This window comes from Ostrinia nubilalis, chromosome 2 (assembly GCF_963855985.1).
Source record: "Ostrinia nubilalis chromosome 2, ilOstNubi1.1, whole genome shotgun sequence".
Lineage (NCBI taxonomy): Eukaryota > Metazoa > Arthropoda > Insecta > Lepidoptera > Crambidae > Ostrinia > Ostrinia nubilalis.
The window spans coordinates 15,560,767-15,585,848 of record NC_087089.1 but is presented as its reverse complement, the minus strand read 5'-3'; the positions used below and the strand labels follow the sequence as shown (position 1 = coordinate 15,585,848).

The window sequence follows — 25,082 nt, the reverse complement described above, 5'->3', positions numbered from 1 at the left end:
TAGTAAGGCCAGCAAGCCACCTCGCAACAGCTTGCTCGTCCTCATAGCAGTCACGATGGTGGGCAACCTCGGCATCGACGCCATCCTCAGGATGTCGGAGAGCATCGGCACCAACTTCTTCCTCACCTTCACGCTGTCCTCGGCGTCGGAGATACCGGCGCTTGTGCTGGTCACGCTGGTTTTGGATAAGTAAGTAAAAACTACGTAAAGTCAGCACCAACCCTAGCTCTTGAGGGGTAGAATGTTAAGGGCGCGGATCCAGCCATCAAAAAAGATTGTGGGTGGGCACCCGAAAGTCACCCAACTTTGGGGGATACCATCAGCCTGTCGTTTTCAATAGACACTAAAAGTTTGACGTCACAAATATAAGAAGGTTGTGGGCATGCCCACGGTACTACTACAATGGATTCGCGGTAACTGAGAAGTGGCAACTGAGAAGAGTAGGTACAATAGACGAGTCACTCACTACGAGTAGTAGTGGCCAGCAAGCCCCTTCGGAACAGCTTGCTCGTCCTCATAGCAGTCACGATGGTGGGAAACCTCGGCATCGACGCCATCCTCAGGATGTCCGAGAGCATCGGCACCAACTTCTTCCTCACCTTCACGCTGTCCTCGGCGTCAGAGATACCGGCGCTTGTGCTGGTCACGCTGGTTTTGGATAAGTAAGTAAAAACTACGTAAAGTCAGCACCAACCCTAGCTCTTGAGAGGGGTAAAATTTTTAGGGCGCGGCTCCAGCCATTAAAAAAGATTGTGGGCACCCAAAAGTCACCCAACTTTGGGGGATACCATCAGCCTGTCGTTCTTAATAGACACTGAAAGTTTGGCGCTTGTGCTAGTCACGCTGGTTTTGGATGAGTAATACAGTGTGAGTCACGTTAAAGTGTACATATGTATGAAAATAGATGAAACTAGACCTATTTTTATCGACAAAAAAGAGGTCAAAAGATTTTTGAGATTTTTTTTTATTTTTTTATATAATTTTTTTTATTCCAATTACTTATTGTAAAGAAAACGTAATAACTTTTAAACTAAGCGGTATATCCTGATAAAATAAAAAGAGTAATAATGCTAAATAACAGGCGATCCTAAAAAAATACATAAAACACAAAAAAGGCCAACAAATAATAAAAAATGATACTTTTTGAAATAAAACTGCTTTTAAATTCGTGTTTTTTTGGTTATTTGATAAATTTCTCCAAAAAATGCCCCTATAACCGGTGGTTTTTATTGTTTTTTATTATTCTCTATCGTATTACTTTTGTAAAACCAAAAATTGCATGTCTCTATCCCTATCACAACATTTGCTATGATAGTTTGAACAAAGGCCTACCACAACATTATTCTCCTCTACAGGTAGGGACAATTTTAATATTAACTAAAATGCTTATTTTACTTCGAAAACTTTTGTTTTTACTTGAAATCTAACTTGTCTTAATCAAAATTACAACTAGATCCATTTTCAGTCTCGTTGTTAGCGAAGCGTTGAATGGCGCGCCCGGAGAGGCTTAGTTCAAACGATCATAGCAAATGTTGTGATAGGGATAGAGACATGCGATTTTTGGTTTTACAAAGGTAATACGATAGAGAATAATTCAAAGTAATAAAAACCACCTTTTATAGGGGCATTTTTTGGAGAAATTTATCAAATAACCAAAAAAACACGAATTTTTTAGCAGATTTTTTTCAAAAAGTATAATTTTTTATTATTTGTTGGCATTTTCTGAGTATTTTATGTATTTTTTTAGTATCGTATGTTATTTAGCATTATTACTGTTTTTATTTTATCAGGATATACCTCTTAGTTTAAAAGTTATTACGTTTTCTTTACAATAAGTACTTGAAAGAAAAAAAATCTATAAAAAATTAAAAAAAAATCTTAAAAAATTTTTGACCACTTTTTTGTCGATAAAAATAGGTCTAGTTTCATCTATTTTCATATGTACACTTTAACGTGACTCACACTGTATAGTTAGTTACTTAAACTTCTTGCTAGTCCTTGATGGCTGAAGGTTGCTTTAACGCCCCTTTGGTCAACATTTTCATATCACATTTAATATAGATTTCTACTGTCCTCTCATCTGGCCTTACCCCAGAATCACATTAATTTAGATTTATATCTCTCGTCTGGCTCTACCCAAGAGGCGACAGTGCTAGGAAGTTTAAGGAGTCTTCTCACTGCATCATGAAATGCGAATGCTCAATTTACATTTTGTTCATTTTTTCAGATGGGGTCGCCGTAGCTTAATCTCTGGGACAATGGCAGTGGCGGGAATTCTGGCTCTCTTTACGGCATTCACTAGTAAAGGTAAAAAATAATGGGCTGCACTCTACAAAAATGGCTAACCTAGACAAAACATGTAGGATTAATTAAATCTTCACCCCCACCCTTTTACGCTTTAATTGTCCCTTAGTCGTCTCTATATTGACATAAACGGGAATCTGGAGGTGCTCCTCTTTTAGGATCTAAAGCAATTAGTGCAGTGTGCTCTTCAAAAAATGAACATTTGGACAACAAGGGGCAATTCTTCTACTGTAAACAAGTGAACAAAAACTTGAATCCATTTTCATAGATCTAGTCTAGCCTAGTACAAAAGCCCTTTTCAGGGCACTTATATACATATTCCATTATTTCAGCACAAGGCATTTTCCAGGTGTGACGCAAATGGTGCTGGCGGTGGCGATGCGCTTCGCCGTCAACATGGCAATCGGCGCTCAGCTGCAGATGGTAGCCGAGCTCATTCCCACCGGCGCGCGCGCAAGTGGCAACGCGCTCGTGCATCTCACCGTCTACGTGGCAGCCATGTTCTCACCGTACGTCGTTTACTCGGTGAGATCTGTTTTTTGCGACCTTTCTAGATCTCCGGTCGGCCAAGCTCTGTTAGCTATGTAAGTTGGTTCAGCCAATGCGTCACGATGCGGACAAAATCCTCCCCTAAGGATTGCCATAATAACTTGTTGCGCTACCCACATCCAGTGCTTTCCGCAATTTAACTAAGGTAAACGGCTACTAGTTCGTGATAGTACGTAAGTTCGTAAGTTTTTTTTCTAGCTCAAATAATAAGCAAATGGAATATTATTTATAAAAATTCTTCATTACTACAAAAACTCTATTATTTAAGCTATCTAAAAATCCAAGTACCAACATTGTGGCGCCAAAAATGAGAGCAATACAAAGCTTCAAACTGTCAGAGAGCCAAAAACAGCCGTGCGGCTTGCAAAGGTTGCTCTCACCGTAAGGTTAGCGCTCCAACTTCTTAAGCTTATAAAAAGGCGAAGGAACGTCCATTTAAATAAAACTTGTAATAGTGGTTTCATGTGTTCCTTGACAATTGATTTGGCTTAGAAAAAAGTTATATGAAAACGTAGAATTCCTTTAAAATTGCGATTAATTGACTCACGAAATAGCGTACATATTATTTTTCGGGTGTCCCCTATTTCGTGACACTACCGATTCAAGGATATTATGAATAACATTTTGATGCTTGGTTTTTATATAATTATTTATAATAATTTAAATGTAAGTTATGAAACAAATAATGCATTTATTTAAGTTTCTCATGACCTAAATTCGGTATATGTTTCGTTCACTAGAATTTATATGACACGAGTTTGAAGTTAACATATATGACCAATTTTAAGATAAATTAGCATAAGTAGTACCAGCATAATTTTGGTTTTATTTCGATTTGTTTTATTTCTCTTTGTTTATTTGTATTGTATATGGGATAGATAATAGTTAATTGACACATTTTGACAATAATCCATGAATTTTACTTGGGGAATTTGGAATAATCAGTATCACGAAACAAGGAACCGTATTATTGTTACTTTTTTCCAAGTTCGTGATATATAAATGTATGGTGTTAGGTACTTTTATGACACACACCATCAAAGAAATCGACATATTTTTTAGTGTTTAAAACTTACCTACCTAAGAAATTAATTAATTACGTACTTTTTATTATGAGTCATTGGCGTATCTGGGGTTATTTTCAGGGGAGGGGGGGGGGCTACCCTCACTTGAAACAGCACCAGGGGTGGGATTATGGGGAGAGAGGGGGGGGGGTTACAAATCAAAATTTTATGGTTACGAAGGGGGGGGGGGGAGTAAGTCCCCACCCCACATTTCTAATGGTTAATATAAATATTTTCACATATCGCTAGAAATAACAAATCTAAATTTTATGGGTACGAGGGGGGGGGGGTTAAGTTCCCCCCCCCCCTTACATTTCTAATGGTTATATGAATATTTTCACATATTGTTAGAATTAACAAATCAAAATATTATACTAGACACATTATTTCTTATGAATATTTCAGGTAAGTAATATCGTCAATTTCACATAATTATTTTATTCTAAATTTTTATTATCGTTTTTAAATTTATCAAACCCTTAATCATTATTAAAATATCCTAACTGTATGCATAAAACCTTATCCCGAAATAGGGGACATGAGTTCACGAACTTAGAAACAGAGCAAAATTTTGTCACGAAACAGGATCCAAACAAGAGGTCCGCAGAACAATTAATATAAAAAAAAGTTCAAACTATATAACTATAAATTATGTATTAACTTACTGTCAAAAGACCAAAGTTTAGGATACAAAAGCTTTCATACTGATATCATGCTTGGTTATTTTTAAATAAAATGTTAAAGTCGTAAGAGCCTTAATATACCGAAGTAGGGGGCACTTACCTTAGATCGTCGAATTACATTACGTTTTTCGGTACGTGATCGCCCCTTGAGAATTTTTCTGCCCCGATCGCCATCTGAGAGCGATCTGCCCTTCCAGTGGGTTGAAGTGGCCACTTTCAATTTGAAAAGCTAATGTGGCAATCACCCGTCACATCGTAGCTTAGAAGAAAGATAGCATCTCCCATACAGCTTCCCGCAGTACCGCTATAAGTAAGTTTAATTCGTCACCATTCTCTCACTTAAACCTTTCAGACATCCGGAGATCTTTGTCTTCTAACTCCCTTACTGTTATGGTAGCAACGTCTGTGGTTGCCGCTGCCGCTGCTGATTATCGGGCTCATCTGCCTGGGCGCCGGCGCGCTATCGCTGCTGCTGCCCGAGACCAAGGGCCAGCCCATGCCGCAGACCATCGCCGACGCTGAGAAGCTCATCAGGGATGGCATGCTGTGGCAGTGAGTACAGCAACAAGACTAGATGCTGTTGCTGAATTTTTTGTTTAAAAGACGAAGCACACTTATCAACCCAGAAACGGATCGTAACCGTATCAACACCAACACGAGGCGGTCAGTATTCTTTGTATGAACCTCCGTACTGCAATGCACACTTATCTGCACAATGTAAACGCCTCGTCTCGCGACGAAAGGCGATACGGTGTTGATCCCTTTCCGGGTTGATAAATGTGCTATAACCTTTATAGAGAGGTGTTGGTGGCCAATGGCTTCAGTGTCGGACTTCTACCTGGCCCCACATGATAGACCTAGAGTAGGTACTTATTTAATATTTAGATTTATCAATCCGCTATAGATACCACCCTGTCCCTTCCCTATCTCTGTTAGATAAATATTGTCAGCATTATGATTAATGAATTATTTAAGAAAAATCTGTGCTTTTTTTATAAATTAAATAAGCAATGTTTTTGTGTTTTGCAGGAAAAAAAAGCCAGATTTAGATCAAAATGAGAGACTCAATGAAGAATTCCGAAAAATGAGCATGAGTGTCACAAGTTTACATAGAATGTAATGTTAGTAACAAATTAAGTAAATTATTAAATTAATTATTTTTAGTATTTATAAATAATACCTACCTACTATGTGATATGTTAAGTTGTGATTTGAAAGTGCCTAAAACGATTAATAAAGTGATATTTTTAATGAAATGCTATATTTAATTGTATGTTTTAATTTATGCATTAGACATGAATAAGTTTTTTCGATAAGAGACAAGTGTGTTAAAAAAGTTGATAACCCTCTTTCTGGCGCAGTCGGGTAAAAATGAAACAACTTTAATAGGTAAGACAAAATTGTTTATCTACAGAAGACAATGCTATTGTACAGTTACCTATGACAAAATAATAATTTATTATATTGTTCAGACTTTTAAGTTTTAACAATCAGCACCATAAATACGTAATTTCCTACACACAGTAGGTAAATAGTAAGGCATTTAAAATTAGTAATTAACACTTTCATAACATTGTATTATTTTTAATTGAATCAAATAAAAACAAAAGAGAATGTCTTTTTCATTTTAATAACAAAATTGACTGATATTTTCCCTAATTTTTAATGAAAATGCCAATTAAAATTTAACTGTATTTACACTTTTTGCAAAAATTCCTAATCAAAGTACCTTACTTTACATACGAGATATTTACTGGAGCACACAATATTAAAATTATTTACACAGACAGGCAGGCAAACTTAAACTTTTCATACTACGACATTCCAAGTTCTAAATAAGAGAAATATTGAATAAAATTACAGTAGTTAAATACCCAAGGAAAGAAAAATATTTGAGAAAACTAGTTCTAAAAAATAACAATAATTTTGCAAGAAGATGTGGTTCTTAGGCTGAGTTTCACCACCTAACTTTAACCGTAACGGTTATCGATAACGACAACGTTGCTTTTTGTATGGAGTTTGACAGTTTTTTACGTTTGTTGAAGTTAAAGTAAGATGGTGCAACCCAGTCTCAGTGTAGAGCATGCTCTGTGGTGTAGAGTGTAGTGTGATATTATTTTTCTATCACACTTTTGACATGCATTATCCACGTTTAATTGACACGATCCAGAGTGTAATTGAAGGGGTTATTATTTAACTATAATAGTAGTAACTAACTAGAAGCCTAGACTTATACTTAAACTAACTAATTTAGTTAAAGAATTGCACAATTACATCAAGGCTCTAGACCTAATGTAATTAAAGTAATTACAGACATTCTATTGTAACTACAACGAAAGATCGTAAGTTTAGGTAGAAAATACCTATTTGAATTAATTGAAAATAGTTCCATCTTTTCTGTCAGTTATTAGCAAGTTTAATATCACAATAAGTTCCTGGTTTGAGCACAGGAATCTTACAACTACTTAACATACAGGCCACACAGTGGAAGTCGGCCGATTACGTAATAAGCGCTCGTTCTTTATCCTTCCTCCACTCTTCACTCTCGTCAGGTTCAGGTTTCCTGAAACAGAAGGAAGTGTAAGTTACTTAGATGCCAAGTTTAGATCCTGGATTTAGCGTGTGACGTCCACCCACAAGGCAGACAGATTACCTCAAAAAGGTTGCAGAAAGGCGCTGGATACAGACCACTACTAACTGGCCAATCTGGAAATCATTATGGTTTTTGGAAGGAGGATATGCGCGATAAGGATTGTTACAGACAGACCGAAATTTACGCCAGTAAAGCCGTGTGCATTTGCTAGTAAAAATATTTACGCCAGTTTTCACTAGCACAAGGAGGAGGCGCTTGCCGTCTGCTATGGTCTACGCTCGCTGCCAGCCTCACGCAGCCCAGCATTAACTATTTCCTACTTAATTCCTTGTGATTGCAAATGCCCAAGGTATTTGCGACCTAGGCTACAAAGAATAAGGCCGGTTCTGACCTGCACAAGGAGTAGTCCCGCACCTGCCACTTTCCTTCAGCGATGATCTCCGGCCGCGCTCTTTCTACCCAAGATATTTGCGACCCTAAGCTGCAAAGGATAAAGCCGGTTCTCACCCGCATAAGGAGTACTCCCGCACCAGCCGCTCTCCATTCGCGATGGTCTGCGGCATACTCCGGGCACGCGTCTCGGACAGCAATACGCCCAGATTCAGAGTCAGCGTATAATATGTGCGCAAGGTATTTGCGACCCTATGCTATTAATAATAAGGTGTTCTCACCCGCACAAGGAGTACTCTCTAACAAGCCGCTCTCCATCCGCGATGGTCTGCGGCATACTGCGGCCACGCGTCTCGGGCAGCAGCACACCCACGGCGCTCGCCACCAGCCCCACGGCGCCTAGGATGAGCAGCGGTAGCGGCCGCCATACGCGCTCCTGGAGACATAGAATACATTCACAGCAATGACGTAGCGTAAGACGGGCGCAGCTGTATCAAAATTGATTGGCGCCCCATGATGTTTATTTCATTTATACACGTTGGGGGCCCCATATCATTGATACAGCTGATAATAATAGTAGAAACGCCCCACATACAATAAGGTACAATCCACCACCAGGGTTGAAAAGTTCTCGAGTGGTCCACGGTTTGTAAGTCGTAGACGATCTGGTGAAAGTCGCGAGAATCAGCTGGATGCGGACAGCGCAGAACTTCTTAGAGGAGTGCTTTGTTCCGCAATGGACGTCTATTGGTTGAAACAATTGAACAAATCTCCGAATCTAATCTGCGGGAATTCAGCTATAAGTAGTTGTTGCAATTCACGAAGGCGAGTGAGCTTTACATGTGTGGTGGCTCGCTACTCTATGATTTTAAAAGGTTTTGATAGAAATGCATTTATGTGCATGTACACGTAGTATACACACAAGTAAAGCTCCCTCGCCTTCGTGAGTTGCATGAACTTTATCCATTACTTGACTACCTTACATTCTTTAGTGTACGGGTTTAATACCATTAACTACCAGCTACTAAACTGCCTGCAGGACAGCTCAGCAGAATTTGTACCTACAACGTCCCTGAAAATATAACTTACTGAATAGACGATGAAAGGTGACACCACAGTGGCAACATAGCCGCTGACGTGTATGAGCGAGGTGCCCGAGGCTCTGACTCCCGTCGGCAGCAGTTCAGCTGACCACTGTATGGCGGCGTTGTACGACATGTTAGTGCAGAACCGCGCCATGATCGCCAGGGTCACTTGGGGTATGCCTGGAATACATATCGAACTTATAATAACGATATTCTTTGTCACACGAGTGTCTTATCAAATTTTTCCTTGTGTTAAGATGGTTTTCGTTACCAAACTTCATGATTCTAGCTAGGTCAATGGGAAGTTCCATTGGATACATAGGCTTTGATTCCCTTTCGACCTCCAAAATATGCAGCCCTGTTTGTTTTCAAATCCCCGTTTTAGATGAGCCGAGACTTGCCGTGTCTGATTCTGAATCTGAACTGGTTTGAAGTAATTTTACCCTTTAGTTACAGATCTGAAAAGAATGAATGTTACCTTTAGGGACAGCTGCAGCTATCAGAGTCAAGCTGCCTGCGATGAGCAGCGGTACACAAGTTAGCATTCTTCGGCCGTATCTGTAGCAATAACGTGAAATTGAGTTTAATATGAAAATTCTTACTCGAAGTCAACTTTTCATACTTAGTAAAGAAGTGGATTCTCCCACCTGTCAAGTATCAGCGCCAAAAGCGTGACCGAGGGTATCTCTGTAGCTGACGTCAGAGTGAACGTCACGAAGAAGTCCAGCCCCAAGCCTTCTGACATGCGCACGAGTCCGTCGAAGATGACCGCGCAGCCCATGTATACCAGCACCATATATAGCATCATCATCCGGAGAGGCACGCTTTTGAATACCGCGGCTATGGACTCGTCAGTTTGCCGGGATTGCTTGGCGCGGGATTGGACCTGCAAAAAAGGGATTTCACCTGATGAATTGTTTGGGGATATTTTTAAAATAACTTGAAAAAATCGAACTATCTGAGGTGGGTATCTAACCCACGACCTTTTGCTTGCCGGGCTACTGCTCTTCCATCTGAGCTACTTACTTAGATACTGGATTCAGAAGACATTTTCAAGTGTAATAAGTACACTATTATGGTCAGCGTTGTTGGGGATATTTCGAATTCGTGTCAGCAGGGTCGTTTTAAGGCACTGAGAATTTTATACGAGAGGGGCAGTATATCAACTCTATACTTGGTACTGAAAGAATAGAGCTTATTGTACCTGGGTATTTCTCATCGCCACGGTTCTCATCGTCACCTTCGTGGCGAATTTTATTTCTAACTTATTTTAACTTTTTGTAAACAAATATTGTAGCGCTTGATGTGAAGATTGTATTCTCAGTAAATCAGTCAAATAGTGAGTCTCGTTTGGAAGCTTTAACGTTTTGAATTTTTTGATGCCACGAAAGTGATTCTGTACTTCACAGCAATAATTTTTTCAAACTTTATTACTGTAAGTGACTCTTAAGTGTTTATAAAACACATATTTTGTCTTATTTTCATAGATAAATAGCAATAACATAATATAAATAGTAGGGTGGTCCTTATTCCTACGAAAAATATTTTTTTTTCTTATATTTTGCGGGGCACCACGTAATTTGAATATACAGGGTGTCCCGTAATGTAACGTCAAGCCGGAACTGGGTGTTGAGGCAAGTTGTGCTCGTTATCAGAAAAATATAAAAAAAAAATCTATGTGGCATATTTTCAAAATAATAGGCATTTAAAAAAAATCTAAAAATTCTACTCCAGCTGACGGTCCTTTTACTCGTGTTGCCACAAATCTTCACTTTTTCCAAAATTTTTTTTTGTTATGTAACCCTGAATAATGCTTATCTAAATTGTAATCAAAATTACAAAACCAGCTGCTCCAGCTTGGATGAAAAAAATACATTATTCCCAAAAAAAATTACAAAATAAAAATTTTGCCTAGATTAAACTGACTGTACTGAAAAAAAAATGTACTACGCGAGTGTGGCAAGTGACGTCATAATTTGGCGCATTTAGTAAGGATTCCAAAATGGTATAACACTTGGTAAATTTTTGCTGTAATTTTCGACAATTTTTGGTTTTTTGGAAATAGTCCCGTTTTTAACCTTATCTACCTTGGTTAAAAAATATTATTCTAATGTGCCCAAAATTCAAGTTTCTGTGACTGACTACCGTACAGTCAGTCACAGAAACTTTTGTCACCATGACAGTAATTAGTAGTTGACATACTGTGACAAAAGTCACCCGTGCGCGCGCGCCTTTACTACCTGCTCTTCCTGCACTTGTACTTGGTAACAGGGATAATAAGGATATGAAGTTTCGGTTATGGATACGGTTACGGATATTAGAATAATATTATACCAGTTTCGGTTACGGTCACGGATATGAAATCATTTCAGATTATCCGAAAGTTTCGGATAATTTCGGTTACGGAATTATTAGAATTTCAAAAATGTAGGTATAATACAAATAGCAAGATGCTGCGTGAGCGTGACCCACATAGCTACTTTATGTACAAACTAAGACGACACCTATGTATGATAAAGGTTAAACAGGCTGGCATATTAGATGGTGCCAGCGAATGCCAGACAAGTTGGTAACAAATATTAAGATTTAAGGTACAATTCCAAGACGGGCCGCAGACCGCAAACTGCAACCGCAAACTGCAAAACTATGAAATCGACAGCGCGGCATTGCAGCTGCGGCGTGTATACTGCAGATTTCATAGAATTTTGCAGTTTGGAATTGTACCCTTAGACTCCGCCTTTATCCGAAACTATCCGTAACTTTTGAATCAGTTTCGGTTACGGTTATGGATATTTTTTTAATTCGGATATCCGATAGTTTCGGTTACGGTTACGGATATCCATAACATCCCTGCTTGGTAAGATGGCCCTCTCCGTCCCGCTCATACCTTTTAAAATGGCTTCTCCACCTCACTTAAGCCAGAAACTTGAATTTTGGGCACATGAGAATAATATTTTTAACCAAGGTAGATAAAGTTAAAAACGGGATTATTTCCAATAAACAAAAATTGTCGACAATTACAGCAAGATTTTACAAAGTGTTATACCATTTTGGAATCCTAACTAAATGCGCCAAATTATGACGTCACTTGCCACACTCGCGTAGTACAATTTTTTTTCAGTACAGTCAGTTTAAACTAGGCAAAATTTTTATTTTGATATTTTTTTTTGGGAATAATGTATTTTTTTCATCCAAGTTGGAGCAGCTGGTTTTGTAATTTTGATAACAATTTTGAGAAGCATTATTCAGGGTTACATAATAAAATAAAAATTTGGAAAAAGTGAAGATTTGTGGCAACACGAGTAAAAAGACCGTCACCGGGAGTAGAATTTTTTGATTTTTTTTAAATGCCTATTATTTTGACAAAATGCCACATAGATTTTTTTTTATATTTTTCTGATAACCAGCATAACTTGCCTCAACACCCAGTTCCGGCTTGACGTTACATTACGGGACACCCTGTATACCATATGAAAGTCTTTCAATTTTTTTTTATTTTTTTAAAAGACATTTAGGGGTCGCTACCAAGGTTTGAATTTTAAGTAAAAACACAAAATCTGTATTTGTTAGATTCATTTATTTTTATAGCCGAAAAATAAAAATATTACAAAATTATTGTTGTTGCTATGAACTAAGATATTATGTACAATGTACATATTTGAATCAATTATTTTTAAGATATAAGAGTTGTCTCGACGCGTCGGTACCATGGTCGGTACAAAAGAGGGGTTGAGGGGAGAAGGGGACAAGAAGCGATTGTCTATTCTATCTATGCGATGTTCATTTGCACGTAAAATGTGATATAAACACTTAAATAAAACATAAAAAACATTTATGAAACCATGATTTAAGATCTTCAAAGCTTTTTGTAAATATTTTGACAGCTGGTAGCGACCTCTAAATCTTAACCAAAAAAAAAACAAAAAAAGCTAATTTCATATTTAGAGGTATATTCGAATGAGAAAGTGCCCCGGGGAAGCAAAAAACGGATTATCAGTACCTCAATAAAAAGAACTCTAACTGATTATCAGTCCCTCAACAAAAAATATTTTTTATTTAGGCCAGAGGGCCTTTTATTTTTGTTGTACAACTTTTAACTCAAACTTCAGATTAAATTTATCTTACAAACAGATACACAGTCACATCTACAGACATACATACAGTCATACAGACAGATAACAAAAATACCCTTATTTATTTATTGATGTACTGATCTCTACTTACCACGTATAATTTATTATTTATTAAAATATTGTAAAAACATAAACACCAGTCACTATATTTTAAAATAAACCAAAGCAAGAAATCACTTTCGTGGCCTAAAATCACCTTCGTGTATAAAACACCACGAAGGTGATGCCACGAAGGTGACGAAAATTTTAGTTTTTTATGAATTATCCTTAAATTTGAATTTAACGGTTCAAGTCGAATACTACACAAATAAGTTGAAGCAAGCGACGGTATGTCTATGCATAATCACAAAAAGTTATGTATTTTTTTCGCGGAGCGACGATCGACCTATCTCTCCTCCCCAATGGTCGAAGGGCGACTGACGTTAACCGAATAAAATGCTATGATTGGTTGCTGATGTTCGGTTTAACGACAATCTTGTATTATTACTCAAAATTTTAGGTACCTAAAATCGTGTGACCAACGTATTTCGCTTTCTCAATTCAAAATAATTATAAGAAGATATTTTTTTGACTATTGTGTGGAAAGTATATTTAATTACGATGATTTTAGTATATGCTACACACAAATTGAATGAACATTGTGAATGCAGTAACCAAATGTTTCATTGCAACCGAAGGTGTGACACGATGAGAACGCGAAAAATCACCCCGTTTTTTATCGTTTCATGTGATTTTTTTATATTATTTTTGCTTCTATTACGATAAAATTTATTTTCTATGTAGCTAAATAGATATTTTATCATCTGATTTCAAAGTTATTGTTCTAACTTATACCGTTTATGAACTATTATTGTGTGACCATCAAATTTGAGTGTAAATGAGAAGTACCCACCTACATTTGAAGTGATTTGTCTACTCACAATAAATTCATCTAAAACGTCTTGTGGGATTTTCGTGCCATTGACGCGTTCGAATTTCCTCAGGACATCTACCGCCTGGTTGATTCGCCCCCGCGATGAAAGCCATCTGGAAACAATATTATTCATAAGAAACCAATATAAAGGAGGATAAAATATCTATGATGGTATGGATAGTTCAGCGTTCAAGCGGGTATTAAACCAGTGACCCTACAACTTGCAGTCCGACATCGAAATCGTTGGGCAATGATGTTAAGGTCACTACTAGCTAAAACTACCACAAAATGAGGAATATCTCAAAATACTTTTCGAAATGTCTCGTGTAACTAACGCTAACAATTTTAAAAAGAGAAAAAGGATTGTTAGTTTGCCCAACAGAGGTATGGTTATTGAAATAATGAGTAAGTAACTGCACCATAAACCTAAATGATAAATCCAAAAGCAACGAATAAGAGCAAATGTTCGTTCATTTATTACGTGTGATGTCTAGACAACGTTATTGTTTGTTCGGCCTAAAATTGCAAGGTTGACAATAAATGCAGATCAACAATACTTAAAACAGGATGTGACTACAGATTACAGTGAATTAAGAGTTTATAAAGAGATAATGATCCTCATGGTCACTATAGATGGTCGAAGCTCTAAGTATAGTGTGGATTTGAACAGGGAAAATCCGTCTTTGTATCTGTAAAATAATCAGTTCACAATGATTTGGGTAAGATAGGTACATTGAAAAAGGATGAAGCAAAATCTTAGAATAGAGCAACTACCTACTTAATCACAAAGGCAACACACCACATAGGTAAAATCGGTGGGTATGATCAATCAATTCAAAAGTTAGAGTAGGTATTGCTCTACATTGGATTACGGCGGCAACCGTCGGGTTTTAGTGGTAAGACCCGAGCCCTCCTAGCGGGGAGAGACCCCCACATAACCCGGTGGATAGGTAGGCAGTTCCATTCATTTCCCGACGCAAGAAAAGAAATAGTCCCCTACCTGGCACTCTCAGGAACAACCAGCGGCGCTGCCAGCACCACCAGCATAGGTAGCGAAGTGCCCAGCAGGAGAGTCCTCCAGTCGGCTATCCAGTAAGCCAGCCACGGCAGGATCAGACAGTCCCCGCTAAAGATGTATGGTGCGCCATACGTTTTGACCACACTCTAGAGTTTTCGCCCACCATAAGGTAAATAAAGTCACGAGCTAGAATAGGGTTAACCTACCTTGCACTCTCAGGAACCACCAGCGGCGCTGCCAGCACCACCAGCATAGGTAGCGAAGTGCCCAGTAGGAGAGTCCTCCAGTCGGCTATCCAGTATGCCAACCACGGTAGTATCAGACAGCCTCCACCGAAGAACAGCGCGATCGACATGTTCGCCACCCATGTGCGGTGGCGAGGGCCTACGTACTCCATCACTGTAAGAATTGGGAAATTTAGGGCTTAATGTCGTTGGAGTAAACGTCAAAATATAGATGGAAATACTGACCTAGTAGGTACTAATAGTAATAGCGGCCGAAAGCTCGTACTGTCTCCATACTCTAACTAAAGGATTACTTAATTAGTTTAAACATCTGGAGTTCCTTCATTTGTTTCAATCAAATGACGTCTACTGCTCGATAAAGGTATAAACTATAGATAGAGGATATCCATCCAGAGTAAAGTTATTATTGTCTCTCTGTTTTCTGATTTTGATACACATGAAGTATTAAAATAAAATCCGTCCTTACTCCTCATCTTGGACACGCTATTAAACTGCGGAAGACTATTTATTGCCTTGGTGCAATCTACTATTTAGTACTATTAATCTACTGTGTAGTAATAAAGTAAGTAGGTATGTAGGTAGGTAATAGTATGTGATTTATGTGTAATTCAATTACAGTCTGTTCACTGCTTATCAAATGATTGGACAGCATGTGTCTGATAATGCTAACAGCATTACACTTGTACTGTGTAATGTAATGATATTATTAATGCCGCAATATCTGATTAGTTACTTAATCTAGCTAGCTAAATGAAAACATTAAAATCAGCATTCTTCTCTACATCGATCGCTATCCTAATCTATTAGGCTGATAGATAAGTTATCAAAAGAAAAATCTTTGCTCTCAACTGTCTTTCAACGTTGGGTTTACCCAATAAAAAAGCTGAAACATTGCATTAGTAATCGGTACTTGACCTTAAAGCAATAAAGATAATGTTTAGTGTCAAACTGATATTAGATCATGCTAGATAGATAGACATTATCTTTTTTTCACATGAGCATACTTTATAGGCCATATGAAATAGCTATTTCTTTTTTGGAAGATGTGTAACATCAACATCAGAAGTGTAACACTGTGCAAAGCAAGTAAGAGGGTATATTAAGGGCTGTATAAGAATCAAGAGCCCCATACGTCCACGGCTGGACCGACGACCTCATAAAGGTAGCAGGAAGCGGCGCTTGATGCAGGCTATGCGATGCTACCAACCGGGCAATGTGGAAATGGAGGCCTATGTTCAGCAATGGACGTCCTGAGGCTGAAATGATGATGATGATGAAAAATCAAGTCTTACCCAAAATGTACATCATCATGAAGCAGCTATCATATGCCATGCCGACCAGGAACCGGCAGAAGGCGAAGTCCCAAAGCCCAGTGGTGAAGATGCTGGCGACTCCACCCACGCAGCCGATGAGGTTTGTACCTGGATACAATATTTTTATTGATATTCGAGAACTGCATCAAATTCAGTTCAACCAAAAGCGTGATAGTTGCGTCGCGTCGTCCAATGAGAAACTCCTTTTTAAATCGGTTACTACTGTAGTGAGTGGTAGGTGTAAGGTTAATACGGGGACGTTTAAAAGTGTTTTTTAAAAGCCTATTTGCAAAAATAAATGAGTTTTATGAGTTTTTTTATACCTACGATAGATAAGACGATGCCTTGCCTACAAAAAACGAACATGAGTTCACACTTAATCATACTTTAGTGAACATGTGTGATTTCTTTTTTATTCCCTTTAAAAATTTCCTTTTCATTCCCTTTAAAAAGGAAATAAAATACGAGAAAAACATTTGGTGGAAACTTCCAATCCAGCTCCTAGTAATTGGTAGAACATCGTAATAAAAGTCCGCCTCTGGACATATTACGAGTATAGACACACTATTGTAGTTAATTAAGTAAGAATATGCTGAAGTCACAATGTTTTTTGTTGTATTTGCACATTTCATTTTCTTTATGTGGGAGAGAACGCTATAAAGAAGGTTTAGTACGTAGAAACCCTGCAAAAAGTCGTATGTGGCACCAGCCTAAGATCGACATTTATTGCGTGATACCTACCTGAGTACTTCTTGGCTGTTTACTTATAGCTACGTCTAGGCTCCTGCAGCTTTTGACCTTCGTTAATTAAGGCTATATAAACTTTAACTAGGTAAAAATCGTTATTTATAAAGAGACGGACGGACATTTAGAATCTTTATAAATATTTACTTTTTAATAAAACGTTAAAGAAGTCGTTAAGTAAACATTGTGACGTAAAGTAAATAAGGTGGGAAAGTTTGCTTAATCTTTACCTAAACCAAATACTTCAGACAAGATATGTTATAAAGTTGAAACGGCATTTTGGGTCTTATTCAGAAAGTGATCTTTTTCAAATAATTTGGAAAGGAACATTCTATTAATTTTGTATATTAAATATGCTATTAATTTCAGGATGATCACGGCCTACAGCATGTCTGTCATTATCAAACAATATGACCACTAAGCAATAATTGTTGAAAGATTAAAGGCTAAGATGACTTTACACTTTTACAGCAAGTAAATCCATTGTTTTGTTTTATTGCACAAATAGATATGAAAAGATTTATGTATGTCAACATTAAAAGATTAGCATCTCGAGGACTTCGAAATGATGAAATGATATCGTTTTATTGAGATTAATAGTAAGATAAGTACAGGTGTGGTTTTTGAAGAAACTTAGTGAGCATAAAACTTGAACACTTGAAGTTCAGATACTTTATTATCAGTCTAATCGAACTAGGTCCTAACTAATTAAGTACTAGGACAAATTGAAAATCAAGTTTCACAGTCTTCAGGACTCCAGCTCGTGCTTAATCTACTCCAATAGAACTCTGACTATCTATGTGTACGGACGGTCTTACCAACCAAAGCGGGCACTCTGCCGAAGGTGTCTGCTAGCCAGCCGAAGAATAAGCCCCCGACGAAGGACCCCGCGAAGAAAATGGCTTGGGCCGTAGGAGCGAAGCCGGCGTTTTCGCATACCCATCCGCGCTGCAACAAACAAATAAAAAAGTATGCACAAGATAACGTAGAGTTGTTGTTGTTCTTTTGTTTATTCAAACGGGCTCAGTGGCTCACGTTAGGTGACCGTGGGATTGAGTTGAGGAAAAGTTTCTGTTTTGGTTATCAAAGCGCAAAGAAACGAGATTTGTATGAATCATTGGGATAAAACACCAATCGAATAGACGTGTTTCGTTTACTTTCTTCCTTCTAACTCACGCATCATCCTGTGTCTCACGAAAGGAGCACGCAAAAGTACAAAGTGGACCTTCAAAACTATCTAGTATGCTATAGCACTCACACTATAATCATCTGGTGATGCCGGTGAAAGATAAAGAGCTGAATGAAAGCTTTTAAATTGAAGAGTACTTAGACTCTACAATGAAAAGATGTGGATGAAACATCTAGTTTCAAATGCAAGAACTTAAAGGGGCAATAATCATCAGTGTAAACTGTAGATATTATTGTGGTCAGGTACTATAACTTCTGATACTCACCTCACTAACAACAGTATGGTACGGAATGTCCCCAAGCTCGAACTCCCAGCCGTTCTCGCAAGACACCGTGGAAGTGTTGGGATGTGGGGCCGTCATGGTCTCCAACACGTGACTCCAATTGGCGTTGAACGTCAGGCATTTGTCCCACTCGTACTCAGCATGGGGTAAGGTTGAGAGGTTCCGTCTGGAAATCGTCATCATCCGGTAATTTTCCTTATTTACCAGAGGCAATTAAATGGGGGAGTTGGCCTCTCCGCGCTGGCCAGTTGGGTGGGGGAGGCTTGATTTTGACATAGGTATTTGTCACTTCGACTCCTCTTTACAGCATTTAGGTACGGGGTGATCCTATTCAGCTCTGCGGAATCACACGGCTTTTGGCAGATACCTAAATCAATAAGCATAAATGCATAAGAATCAATAAAATTTAAGTGTGCGCGAAATGTGGTAAACAAAATACAGGTTCGGGACATTATCTATTGAAATCGATGACACACAACCATGACAATTGGCGTGTTGTTGTCTGGCACATTGTATAATTTTTGGTTAATGGTGACGCCATAAGGAAGGAAGCTTCAAGAAAATATGGTGCTACCATACGATTAGCTACTATTACTTAAATGCAAATGAGATTGTGACAATCGAGTATCGTTTCGAGTATTGACTCATTAAGATATTTCTTTCTCAATAAGTAAAGCTACCTAGGATCTTTGACTTAAAACTACTATGATAATCCATTCGGAGATTAAGGAATATTAGTGGACTAATGCCCGTTTTCACCATCAATCCCTAATTTTTAAGTGATCCCTATGGTAACACATAACAGGCATTTTGTTTTCATAGGGGTCACTTAAAAATTAGGGGTTGATGGTGAAAATGGGCATAAGTCAATGTAGTTAGGCACACAGTAAAATAGAAGAATTTTGAACATTAGGATGAATAGGTCCGACAGAGGCTCTCACAACATGGAATCTTGGAGACTTTTCGACTAGCTAGCTTTTCTGTGAGAAATCTATTATTATGACAGGTTGGGAGAAATCTTACCTGACCTCTGGCTCCAAGTGGCTCAGCTCCGGTACCTGGCACCAGTGGCGCTGCGGCGTGGCCGTGACGAACATCTGCACGAAGTAAACGAAGGCAAAGAAGAAGCCGAAGGGCAGCATGGCCACGAACAGCCACTTCTGGTAGCGGCCCATCTCCCCCACGTACGAGAGGACCGTGTCCAGGATGTCCTCATCGTTGTTCTTTTCTGGCTTCTCCTCCTGGAAAAAAGAATTTGTTTTTTTGTTTGGTAGAGTCCTTTCGCTGTTTTTAATGACGACTGAACTGATGGTGCGTCCAGACTGGGCGAATGGGCTCATGCGGCAAACTCAACATCCTGCTCACTCAAGAGCAGAGTGATCAGGATGACAAGCGTGCCGCGCTAGCACATTCGCCCAGTGTGGACGCAACATGACATTCTTTGCTGGACAAAGGTTTTGTTGAGAGATGAGATTTGTTATTGATAATATTGAGGCTAGGTTACACCATTTTAACTTGACAAACGTCAAAAATCTGTCTAACTCCATTCAAAACACACCGGTTATCGTGATAGTTACGGTCAAAGTTAGGTGGTGCAGCTCAGCCTAAGTGAACTGAAATAAACAAAGGCTACAAAATACAACATCTTGTCGTCATTCAATAGGGTGAAGTAATTAAACTTTTAATTACTCGGTTAAAGCATCAAAATATAGAGTTCACAAGTCGAATGTAAACTGATATTTTCTGTAAATAATTAAACTGAATCCGTTCTTGATGAAGGATAATGACGAAATCCGCCTGAGAATCAATAGACAAGCAAGTTCATAATCAATTATTAAATTAATGAACACTGCATTTTGTTATAATACTAGCAATTAGCTGTAAAAACGCAAACCTTGCATTATTTTATAAAATGCTTAATCTTTAATTGTTTCTTAGCAAGTTCAGGTTTTCAGTTATTCTGCGAATCTTTGATTTAATGTACCTAAGTCGTAATATCTTCCAACTAACTGTAAACCAATAGTTAGCTAGCTGGTAGAGAATACCATACGGCATTAAGTTCGCCTTTTGTACTGCGTTCTATTTTTGTGTGCAATAAAGTTTTAATTAAATAAATAAATAGTTCGCAGTTCACTCGGAAAATTTCCAACTGCTATTCATCACTGCAGCTCTATGACCTCCAATTAAACGCAATCAGAGAAGGTTGAGTAGCCCTGGGAGAAAGTTAAATTGAGTTGGAAATGAACGTAGTTAATTAGAGAAATAAAGACAGACAAAATGAGTTAATATGACAACAACAACAAAATGAAGAGCCATAGGTGTTTGAAACTGAGTAATTTAAAAAGGGCCTATTTTCAAATCAAATCAAATCTTTTATTGCAAGTTTATGCAAGCTCCCAAAGAGCACTTTTCCATATCCCAACCCTACCACTGCTTCAGGACAGTAACAATGGCCATCAGCCTAGTGATGAGAAGAAGCAGCGCAAGAAACTCCGTCACTATTATAATGTTAATATTGTAGGATAGGTATACCTACTAATAAGTATAATATGTATTGTATTTGAACACTAAATTATAATTTAAACACATACATATTCATAAAGATCTAATGGAACTTCAGTAAACAAGTTGATTGACCGGCAAAAACAAACCTTTCCATTGTCTTCTCTAATCCTCGTTAATCTCGAATTACTTTGTGTATTTGCAACAAAAACAAATGACAACGAAAAGAAACGAACGTTATCTTTAAATTATTTTGAAAAAACAATGAAAGTTTTTTAAACTGATGTCACATTTAAAAAGAGAATGCTGAAGCAACAAACCTCAAACTTCTGCATTTCAATTTTCTGATTTTCTTTCATGATCCCAAAGGAGGTCAGTTTCACATACTGAAAACGTGTCACACTCACAGCTGTCCGAGATCGAATGCCGATAATAACGACTTCTTTATCGATATATTCGGACTCGGCGCTGATAAAAAATAGTCAAGTGCGAATTCATTTCTGATTGGGGTGATAGCGCGACGGTTTGTCGTTATGCATCGAATGCTAAACGAGTTTGTGAGCGTTATGAATGAAAACATCTCTATATTCTAAGGCTGGGTTGCCCCATCTTACTTTAACTTTGACAAACGTCAAAAATCTGTCAAACTCCATACAAAAACACCGGCTATCGTTAAAGTTACGGTCAAAATTAGGATTAAAAGAAGATAAAACTTTGACAATTATGCGTATTTTAAGACCGTATTGTTTACCTACCCGAAAATGAACAAATCAATGTATTTTGAAGTTGAAAGATCTCTGCATGATCATAATGGTTAAATTCCAAATATTTAACAGTTCAAAACATTTTTCAGGAGTCTTACAGAAGTCTCAAAATGTTAATTGCCATCTCTTGTACTTAACATATCGGTTTAGAGAAGAAGAGGCGTAAGGAACTCTAAAAATATACCTATTTCTCTACATAGTCAACCCTCAGAGCTTACTTATCGTGACCACATCATTTGTAACTCTACATATTAATGAGGACGACTTGCTGGCGTCGTGGCTGCAACCCTTCTATTTGTGTCTATCGATTGCAATCAGTCGCAAAGTAATTCCATTCCATTATGTAGAGACATCGGAAACCACTGTTTACAAATAGAAATAGTTTGTGTAAAGAACTATTCTGTATCATTTTTGAACTAAACTAGTGAAAACTGTATTTCAGGACCCAGAACACTGTTTTTAGGACCGGAAAACTGTATTTCAGGAGCCAGAACACTGTATTTCACGACCGGAAGACTGTATTTCAGGAGCCAGAAAAAAATATTTCAGGGCCGGAAAACTGTATTTCAGGACCGAAAACTGTATTTCAGGGGCCAGAAAACTTTCTTTTAGGGCCGAAAAACTGTATTTCAAGAGCCAGAATTCAGTTTAACGTTATTCCGTTTTACGAATTATAGAATATTTTTTGGATAGTTCCTACTTCATATTCTTCATTTAGGTACGGCAACCTTACTTTCTTTCGGGAAAATTTGGGTCACTGGATCAATCATTTGGAAAAACAAAACATCGTAAAGTTCATTTATTGGGTTATTCATTGAGCGGAGGGTAAGGTTAGTGTCTAACAACTACGACAAAAAACGACGCTGAAAAAGTACAAAACAAGATTTTCAAAATACTAAACTGAACAAAGTTGCTAATGTAGTTGCATAGTAATTTTCATGTTTGGAAAACCGCAGTCACACGTTGTCAAAGTGCTACGGTAGGTAGGTATATGTAACGTGTGACTACGCCTTTCCAAACATGAAAATTACTATGCAACTACATTAGCAACTTTGTTCAGTTTAGTATTTTGAAAATCTTGTTTTGTACTTTTTCAGCGTCGTTTTTTGTCGTAGTTGGGTTTTAGTTTTTTTACTTTTTATTATTTGTACTATTTTGGTGATAAAGTGTATTTGTGAAAACAAAAGTTAAATTGATGAACTAATAAGTAGTAAAGAAGCTATGAACGAAAAGATGTGAATTATATGCAATTAGCCCATGAATACAGGTAAAGTCACAAGCAAATGCTAGTAATATATACAGTTATGTATATATTCAAAATGTACAAGTAAAGCGCTTTCAAATGATACCAAACACGGCATATTTATCTTAACTTTATTTTTTTACTCTGTATGTTTTGTCCGCTAGAGGGCGCCACATTAGATTTTGTGAAACCCCATATAGCCTATAACCAGCGGACAATTAAGACGCTTCTAATGATATGTCATTTGTCGAATTCTGATAAGTAGTTTAGAAGTTACGAGGGTACACATGAACATACATACATACATACATACATACATACATAGCCTGTCAAAATCATAACCCTCCTTTTGCTTTGCCGTAGTCGGGTAAAAAACGTAATTAAGGATCCTAATTAGTGATTGTTGACTGTTTTAGACCCGTGAAACAAGCGTGGCCAAAGTCAATTTGGTCATGATTAGACTGTTTCGCGTTTCCTCCGGTTGATTGTGTTTTGACAGGGTTAAAATTAGTTTTTTGGGTACGCTTTTGGAAGTCATGTGTCATGGTTTACCGGCAGGTATTTCACACGTTTTTAAGCTGAGTGTTCACTACGTAACCTTCCTGATGGCTGCCTAGCCTAGTAGCACGCGTATCTACTTACTAGATGCGCGGTAGCGTTTAGCTTTGTATTTGGTCTGGGTCATTTCTATGTAGGTTGAGACGTGTCGGTCGTGTCGTGTCGAAATGGTATGAATCTATTTATGCAAGTATTCTTTACATCCGTTGTCTATCTTACTTTTCAAGCTTTGCTAAGTTTTGAACTTGAGTGTAATGAAATGTTTTTTTTTTTCAATTCAATTCTTTATTGCTATTCCACACGTTTAAGGATGTTCTAACATAATATACATTATAGGTACAGTATGGACCCTGTCGGGCACAGCAAACTTTTGGATCTCGCAAGAGCGCGTCAATGTTACTGAGTAGACAACTTTATGCATCGTAGCGTAGGCGTCTTAAAAAACGTCAATTTGGATTTGGCGAATATAATTTATTTGAACTGTTTGAAACTGTCACACTTCGCTCCCATCGAATTAAGTTGGCCATTTTTAATTAGTATAGCCTTAATTTATTTATTTATTTATTTTATTTTATTTGGGATAACAAACAATTGCGCAATATTGCAAATACAACTGCTGAACATTAAATAAACTTATACTATTACGCAACCAGCACTATTATCCTCATAGTAATATTACAAACTTATTTTGGTACAAGCTAACCAAGCAAACAAACAGTGTTATATGTGCTTTAACTTAATGCAAAAAAGAGAAAAAACAAATACAATTAAGGTACATTCGTTAATACATCAAGGATGCACTTTCTGAACTTTGAGGGAGACACTACAAATAAATCGATATCAGTAAAATATTTGTTGTATGCATCCATTAATCGCCATAAAGGAGCTCTTTTGCCAGCGTTAGTTCGACATCGTTTAGGAGCAAAAAGTCTGTGAGTGTAAGCATCTCGTATACGCTGGGAGCGACTGGGGATGCGCAGGTAAATTTGATTAATTAGTTGGTTGCAATCGAAGCCATTACGACAAATTTTAAAGAGAATAGATTGGTCAAGATACAGTCTCCGTTGTTTGAGAGTTAATAACGAGTATTTATCCAAAAGTGATTGATATGAGGCCCATACCTTTACAGATTGGTAATTTAGATTAAGTAGATATTTACGTTGTAAGGTTTCAAGTTGATCACTGTATTTATTGTAAAATGGGTTCCAAACACAAGTAGCATACTCCACCTGAGGTCTTACGAGTGATTTGTATAGTAACAGATGAGTACTTAGCTTCTTGAAAGAACTGCAGGTACGTCTCAGAAATCCAAACATTTGAAAACCCCTAGCAGTGATGTAGTCGACGTGAGCATCAAAATGCAATTTAGAGTCGAAGAGTACACCTAAATCTTTGATTAAAGAGACTCGTTCCAGAGGAGTGTTACAAAGCACATAGTCATATTGAATGGAGTTGATTTTTTTAGTGAAGGATATAACTTTGCATTTAGGTATGCTCAAGTGAAGTTTA

General features: G+C 37.7%; 2 protein-coding genes across 4 annotated transcripts in view; one reads left to right on the top strand and one right to left on the bottom strand.

Moving 5' to 3' along the window:
• The first annotated feature begins 13 nt into the window (after window positions 1-13).
• On the top strand, window positions 14-6,063 carry LOC135085202 (organic cation transporter protein-like). Of its 2 annotated transcripts, none has more exons than XM_063979968.1 (5): window positions 14-189; window positions 2,228-2,307; window positions 2,654-2,829; window positions 4,998-5,152; window positions 5,630-6,063. In XM_063979968.1, exons 1-5 carry the CDS (start codon window positions 56-58, stop codon window positions 5,718-5,720), a joined length of 636 nt encoding a protein of 211 aa, XP_063836038.1. In that variant the 5' UTR covers window positions 14-55; the 3' UTR covers window positions 5,721-6,063. The 2 variants fall into 2 exon arrangements, with proteins under 2 accessions (XP_063836038.1, XP_063836029.1); XM_063979959.1 differs by lacking the exon at window positions 14-189 and adding an exon at window positions 449-662.
• A 133-nt stretch (window positions 6,064-6,196) lies between these two features.
• LOC135085186 (organic cation transporter protein-like) overlaps window positions 6,197-25,082 on the bottom strand; it is a 34,729-nt gene continuing 15,843 nt past the window's right edge. The window contains exons 1-12 of one of the 2 annotated variants that reach the window (XM_063979942.1): window positions 21,329-21,433; window positions 19,530-19,747; window positions 18,489-18,672; window positions 17,853-17,982; window positions 16,270-16,398; window positions 14,939-15,131; window positions 13,722-13,827; window positions 9,316-9,554; window positions 9,147-9,226; window positions 8,673-8,848; window positions 7,865-8,019; window positions 6,198-7,163 (exon numbers count right to left, since the gene is read on the bottom strand). In XM_063979942.1, the coding sequence (XP_063836012.1) occupies window positions 7,100-7,163; window positions 7,865-8,019; window positions 8,673-8,848; window positions 9,147-9,226; window positions 9,316-9,554; window positions 13,722-13,827; window positions 14,939-15,131; window positions 16,270-16,398; window positions 17,853-17,982; window positions 18,489-18,672; window positions 19,530-19,747; window positions 21,329-21,367 (1,713 nt within the window). In that variant the 5' untranslated portion in view covers window positions 21,368-21,433 and the 3' untranslated portion in view covers window positions 6,198-7,099. Of the gene's footprint in view, window positions 7,164-7,864; window positions 8,020-8,672; window positions 8,849-9,146; window positions 9,227-9,315; window positions 9,555-13,721; window positions 13,828-14,938; window positions 15,132-16,269; window positions 16,399-17,852; window positions 17,983-18,488; window positions 18,673-19,529; window positions 19,748-21,328; window positions 21,434-25,082 lie in introns of those variants that run through there. The other variant, XM_063979948.1, reaches the window with a different exon arrangement.

What these genes read in the sequence shown, in the direction of transcription:
- LOC135085202 (XM_063979968.1), top strand. Translation starts at nt 56, where the DNA reads ATGGTGGGCAACCTCGGCATCGACGCCATCCTCAGGATGTCGGAGAGC. An exon ending in GTCACGCTGGTTTTGGATAA is followed by an intron (nt 190 to 2,227) that starts GTAAGTAAAAAC and finishes TCATTTTTTCAG; the next exon opens with ATGGGGTCGCCGTAGCTTAA. An exon ending in CACCGTACGTCGTTTACTCG is followed by an intron (nt 2,830 to 4,997) that starts GTGAGATCTGTT and finishes CTGTTATGGTAG; the next exon opens with CAACGTCTGTGGTTGCCGCT.